The 6,667-nt window shown below is 32.5% G+C and overlaps 1 protein-coding gene across 1 annotated transcript; it reads left to right on the forward strand.

The window, feature by feature from the left end:
- Nucleotides 1–546: 546 nt before the first annotated feature.
- Nucleotides 547–4,821, forward strand: LOC120085112 (auxin-induced protein IAA6-like). Its single transcript, XM_039040971.2, has 4 exons — nucleotides 547–2,135; nucleotides 2,668–2,933; nucleotides 4,139–4,229; nucleotides 4,473–4,821. Exons 1-4 carry the CDS (start codon nucleotides 1,849–1,851, stop codon nucleotides 4,528–4,530), a joined length of 702 nt encoding a protein of 233 aa, XP_038896899.1. The 5' UTR covers nucleotides 547–1,848; the 3' UTR covers nucleotides 4,531–4,821.
- Nucleotides 4,822–6,667: the final 1,846 nt, after the last annotated feature.

Genomic DNA, 6,667 nt, shown 5'->3' on the forward strand with positions numbered 1-6,667 from the left:
CTCGAAGTGTTTCGAGACCGAACCAAAGAGAAGTGGGTTGGAGGTCAAAGCCACTGGTGACCCGTAACGAAGCCCAACGCGAATGAGATTCGAGCGCTAGCAATATTAATTAAGATTTTTTTTTTTAACATAGAGATTAACATAATATTAGTAACAACTTTTTATGGACTTTAGTGTTTTTGTCTACTTTTTGTCTTCTTGTCTTTGTCTAATTATTTTAAGAAAAAAAACATTAGCTGACTATCATATTTATGAGATATGATTTACATAATTTAGGTCAGTTGAACTTTGTTGATGTTAACGTTTTCAAGAATATTCTCAATTAAAAGATCAAAAGTTTGAATAACTCATCTTCCAGATGGTTTGTTGAATGGATGAAATCATTTAAAATCAAGTTTAATAGTAAGAAAATCATCTAAAGGGACAATGATTTGATCAGAAAAGATAAAAGAAAAGGAAATTGATGTTCATATGATCTCTTCAGAATATTAGCAGAAATTCGGATTACATTTACATATATTCGTGTTCTTGTAGGGCTTCCAAAATGTGTAACAAAATCAAAGGCGGATTGCGATCGAGCTGTACAATATGCTTCCCCTGCAAATGCCAGCTTTTCATGTCAGTAACATCTCTTTTGGGGTCTACTAAGGTTCATCCATGCAGGCTTCGACATTGACACGACCAATTCAATCGATTCGGTACCTCCAATGGACGCTCCCTGCCGAGAAGATCAGTTTCATTGCCCTGATTTTCGAGTTCACGTGGACTTCAATTGAACCTGCCCGCTCAGTTCTAGACAAGTTCTTGCCCTGATGGCCTACGCTTTTGGCTTGGATCCAGCTGCGAGGTAAAGAATTCTAAACATATACCAAACGTATGCATGGTGTTTGTTAAATTGTCTTAGACAAATCTTTTCCCCTTTTTTCTCTCTTTCTTCTATTATATGTACTAGTATACTCCGACAAAGGGAATCGTTTTTATTTTATTTGGGCAAGACAGAAAGGAACTCAAGTACGAAAATTATTGAGGTGGAAATAACTGATGAAGGGAATGTTTTAGTACCACATTATCATGGAACTTTGAATTATCAGAGTTCATCGCATCGTGACACAATTTGACAACATTTCGCCGACAATTTGGACTTGTTTAACGTTTAATTGCGACATGGAGGTTATGTGTTAAACCCCAATCCACTTAAGAAAATGACCCATCTTCAGAAATGGAAGGTTTTAAATATTTAACTTTTGGGTTTGATTAGTTTTCTTAATGCTAATCTGCCCTTAGTCGTCTCTTTCAAGATCTGATTTCAAAAGTTGATGATAGCTTAAGCATATCACGCGTCCCTTGATAAGATTACTTTGAAAACTACTTCATTGGTCTCTTCTGTCAATGGAATATCTGATTATGTGTCAATATATCAAAATCATAGTACAGAAGATGCTGGATTACCCCTTAATGTTTATTTTATTTAGAATTTAATGGTGTTTTGAAGTGTAAAGCATGGGAAATTTACGATCAAGGACTTTGCTGAATCAAGTTAGGTGCTTGGCCTACTTAATTTATGATATGTTTCTACAGAAATGACTACATGGCCAAACTTGCATCCATTTAGTAGTATTTTTCTATGAACGTGTCCATATCACTGCCCTTCTTTCAGCAGACCCAACTTCCATTGTTGTCTCTGTCTCTCTCCTTTCCTAGTTGTCGTCTCCTTCACTCTCTTATCCACACTGATACACGTATAAATAGTCCAAAGTTGCAAACGAAACTACCCATTCGATCCACATCTAGTGCTAGCTAGCATCATCTCATTGCCTTTTGAATTATTTGAAAACAGGGAAGATTTTAATGGAGCTTGAACTTGAGCTAGCGCTTTCTGTACCAGATCCCACCAGAGGTTTTGACCTGAACAGGAATGTATGTGATGGAAAAGATGTGTTTGGTTTAGATACGAGGAGCTGTCTGTGTGCAGAAAGCACGAGCCATGGTCGACACAAGCGTGGCTTTGAAGATGCTTTCTTTAAAAGCAAAGACTCGTTTAAAGAGCTGTCTTTGCTGCTGTGGAGTGGTCACCCAAACAAGGAAGATGATGACAGGAAGGACACCGACCAGAGAAGCTCTTGTGCCATACACATGTGAGTTCAATTCAGACAACTGATTTTCCTTTTTTTTCTTTCTTAGAATATTATTATGTAGGGTGCCAATTTGACATAGCACACCAATTATTATCCTAAAGGTCGATGGTTTGATCTTCCATCCCAAAATTGTTGGACTCGAAAAAATATTATTATGTAGGGAGGGAATTTGAACATCAACTCATGAGGGTAGACACTAGTATCTAACTACTTTAGTTATGTTCAAATAGGCATTTACATAACTGATGTACTTCAAACAAGAAAACATATTTAGAGGGGGAAAATCAAGCTTCAAACAAACATGTTTAAATGGACAAAGTCATGCTTCAAATAAAATACAAACCAACTCTTTTTTTCAAACATATATATATAGATCTCTGTTTTGAAGTTAAGACTTTAGGTCCTATTTTCAATTATGGGTCTACTTGCATTTTCAAACTTAAAATATGGTACAGACAACTCTAGTGCTATGATGCATTTGTTCTGTCACCAAGCATCTGGCCTGATGATTTGTTTCCATTTTTCATAACAGTAATGCTGGAGAAAATAACAAAGTTGTGGGGTGGCCACCCATTAAATCATGGAGGAAAAAGCACCTTCATGGGCTGCAACAGGACGGTCCGGGTTCTGATAATTATTGGATGGAAGAAGATGAAGATGATGGAATTGTTTTTAACCCAAAATATGTGAAGGTGAAGATGGAGGGGATGCCAATAGCAAGGAAGATTGATGTGGGGCTGTATAACTCATATCAGACGCTGAAAACTGCCTTGATTGACATGTTTTCCAATTCTTGCTGTGAGTGAACAATACCTGATAACTTTTGATTTACTATTCTAGAATTAATCTCATAAGGCACAGTTTTTGTTTTTAGTTTTCTGTTTTTGAAAACCAAGCCTTCTCTAATCTAAGTTCAAAATTGTTTTTGTTTGTGATATCTTAGCCAATTTTTCGTTTTTGAGGACTCCTGTTTTTATGTTTGACTAAGGATTCAAAAATGATTCTAGCAAGGATAACCTAGACATACAGGAGTTGTTTGAGATGCTAGAATGTAACAAGGATTACTGGGAATCAATGAGTGTTGAAATGCGTGAGATATTAAGGGCAGATCAGAAATGGGGTCGTGAAGCATGAAAATGGTGGGAAAGAGAGTTGAGTTGAAAACTGTAGGAATGGATGAGTTTGGTATTATAAATCGAACCCAAAAGGCTCAATCCAAACATGGGTTTTGGATTACGTTCCATTTCAAACTCATCACATTCCAGCAAAACAAATAGGTTCATAAATTTAAAACAGAAAATCAAAATCGTGAGGCAACATGAGGGTAGGGGTGTACATAAAGGCACTGAAAAGCGATCCAACCGACTGAATTAACATTGGTCGGTCGGTTGTTGGCTTTCACATAAAAAAAGGGGAAAAAAACCAACCAACGTATGTATATTAGTGTTTTTTTAAAAAGTATTTTAGCCCAGTGCCTTGGTGTCTTCAGCATTTAGATTTCTTTTTCTTTTTTTTCTTTTCTTTTCTTTTTAGCCCAAGTTTCAAGCCCACTACCATGATTGATTTAATTTTTTTCTTAAAAGATGTTGAAAATCATGTTAACCAAACGCTGACACTTCATGAGTTCATCTTTCCTTTCATTCAACTTGAGTCTTCTCTGCAGCTCTAATCTTAAAAATAAAAATAAATAAAACCCAACCCAACTGACCAACTTGCAGTCTGTTGCCGAACCAAATTTCCTAGTCGGTTTTTTATGCCGGTTTACTCCCAAAACCGATACCGACCGATCGATGTACACCCCTACATGAGGGTGAAAAGGGAAGAGAGTCATAATTATCTCACTGTTTGGGCCATCTTGAACGTAGCTTGCTTATTTAGGCATATATCCTCAACTAAGTGGTTAGAGATTCGAAACCTCCAACCCCACATGTTTTTGAAACTCAAAATTATCTATTTTTTAAAGTGGTAATGAAATTAGAAGGTTGATATTTTCTTATGAACAGATCAAAAGTGTGGGAATAGTAATGCCAGCTTAACTCTCACCTATCAGGACAAAGAAGGAGATTGGTTGCTTGCAGGAGATCTCCCATGGCAGTAAGCACTATTTCTTTCTTTCTTTCTTTCTTTCTTTATTCTCTCTCTTGTTAAAAATATTGACAATAATAGTACAAATCTGAGCTGCAAGTTCAAAGTTTATGATTTTTACAAAGATTCTCCTCTTTTTTCAGTCTCTCTCTAGTCTCTATATGCATTATTAGAACTTAAAAGTAAATATCATGAACTTTTATTCAATGAAATGATGATTAGATTCTGAATACAAGAAATAATGTTTTACAGGACTTTTCTAGAGTCAGTACAATGCATGAAGATTATAAGAAGACAACCATCAAACTAATGGAAGAAATCTTTGTGAGATTGCTGCTTGTTTGTTTTACTTCCCCTCATATCATTTCTGAGTAATGAGCTATTATATGATATCCCAAAAAAAAGAGAGGGGTGAGTTAATTTAGTTAAGTTCTTTTAGCATATTTGTTATAAGAGTGATGGAAGGAATGGGTTTCAATTTTTATTACGCGTTGCTTGTATAATAATATTTTGACATCCCGCTGCCAAAAAAGTAAATCAATGGATAGTTTGGATGTCATTCCCAGATTTTATCAATTAATTGTCTAGTTTCAGTGATTAACATTATGCCATTTAAAAGGTGGGAAAATTATTTTACATTACAAAATTAATCAAAATATTTACAAATAATACAAAATATATCGGTCTATCTGCGATAGATTATAATAGATCATGATAGATTATTATCTGTTTTTATTATGACACAAATAGACATGGATATTAGTCTATAGTGGTCCATAATGGTCTATTACAAATAGACAATGAAATTTTATTATATTTATAAATATTTTGATTCATTTTCTTATATTTAAAAATATGTATCATTTTAGTATTAATATATCATTAAATCAAAGAAAGTGAAACAAAGTCCTTTTGGCACAAAAATATTGGATGGTACTCACACTTGTACAGTACATATAGGGCCAATTTTGGGTGTCTAGATTGTACCTCCCTAAAAAAAATGGACTGTTTCTAAAAATTGAAATTTTGTCAATTTTTCTTTTTTCTCTTTTTTTTTTTTTTTTTGGTTTTGGGATTTTTTCCTATATTCAAATACAAAATTTGAGGTGGAAATTTTGAAACTATGATATCTTAATTAAGAGTACATGTCTTAACTGAAGCATTATGCCCTTTGTCACGTCCTTAATTATCGTACATTGTCGTTTAATTAAAATATCATATATTTTAAGATTACTCAACAGCTCTAGATTTTAGAGGAAATTTTTCTAATACTACCAGAATATCATACTCTCTATGTCCATACTATAATTTTTATTCATAAATATTTTCAGACCTTACATTAATGATGGTAGGTCTCACCTTATTTTAAAGAGTGTGTTGATATGACACAAAATTAGTGGAGGTAGAATGAAAAATTGTCTAGACTATCCAATGTTTAAAATGTGGATGTCGATGTTGATGGAAATATTGAGGTCTTAATTTTATGAAACTTTTGATGGAAATATCAATAAAAAATTGATTTCGATAGTTATTTTTGAAAAAAATTTAAAAACAAAAAATTCAAAAAAAAAAATTGATTTAAAGTAATAGATAAACTTTTTATGATTCTCAAACAAGTTAACATGTCTATTATTTATATTAGTGATATTTTGATGTTTATTTTATTTGTTTCGTGGATTTTTTACGATATAATGAAAATATCAATTCACTCCTCACATTGATGTTGAACCCATAAAAACATAAAAATATCGATGGAAATATTAACATGTCAACAAAAATTTAATGCCATGATACTATCATATTATGGACAATATTCTCGACATTAGAAAGTATTTAATAGGTCTTTTTCAAGAGTGATAAAACAAAGAAGAAAGAGGTGGAAAATGATGGAGAAAAAATTTGGAATTTAAATTAAAGAATAAATAATAAACAAATAAAAAAAAAGTTTAAAAAGGTTATGGGCCATTAATGAGCTTTTCATGTCAATCTCTTTAAGACCCCTTTTGGGTCTGATCCATCAGATCTTGTCTAGTATTGGGGCATAAAAATGATAAAGTCTGTATTTACAAGAATATAAAATTGTAACAAGCCCACAAATATTTACCATGAATACAATAGGGTTATGTATTTATTACCGCTTCAGTGTGTTTTAGCAATTTTAGTTAATAAATTTTAGGTTAAAATACTATTTTAGTCTTTTTACTTTAGAAATTGTACTTTAAATTGTTCAATTTTACTTCTAATACTTTCAATACATTTTATAGTTAGTTCCTGCTTCTAATTTGTTGTTGTTTTTTATAAAACTTTTTGTTATATATTAGCAATTTTATTAAAATTTTTGAAAACATATTCTATTTTTTTACATGAAAATTATTATTATTATTATTATTATTATTTGACCAATTTCAATAAAATTAATTTTGAGGAATGAATTTATGATTTATTAA

Source organism: Benincasa hispida, chromosome 9 (assembly GCF_027475165.1).
Source record: "Benincasa hispida cultivar pf3 chromosome 9, pf3_genome.v1.1, whole genome shotgun sequence".
NCBI lineage: Eukaryota > Viridiplantae > Streptophyta > Magnoliopsida > Cucurbitales > Cucurbitaceae > Benincasa > Benincasa hispida.

Coding starts and splice junctions, on each gene's coding strand:
- LOC120085112 (XM_039040971.2), top strand. CDS start 1,849: ATGGAGCTTGAACTTGAGCTAGCGCTTTCTGTACCAGATCCCACCAGA. Junction 2,136..2,667: donor AGCTCTTGTGCCATACACAT/GTGAGTTCAATT, acceptor TTTTCATAACAG/TAATGCTGGAGAAAATAACA. Junction 2,934..4,138: donor CATGTTTTCCAATTCTTGCT/GTGAGTGAACAA, acceptor TCTTATGAACAG/ATCAAAAGTGTGGGAATAGT.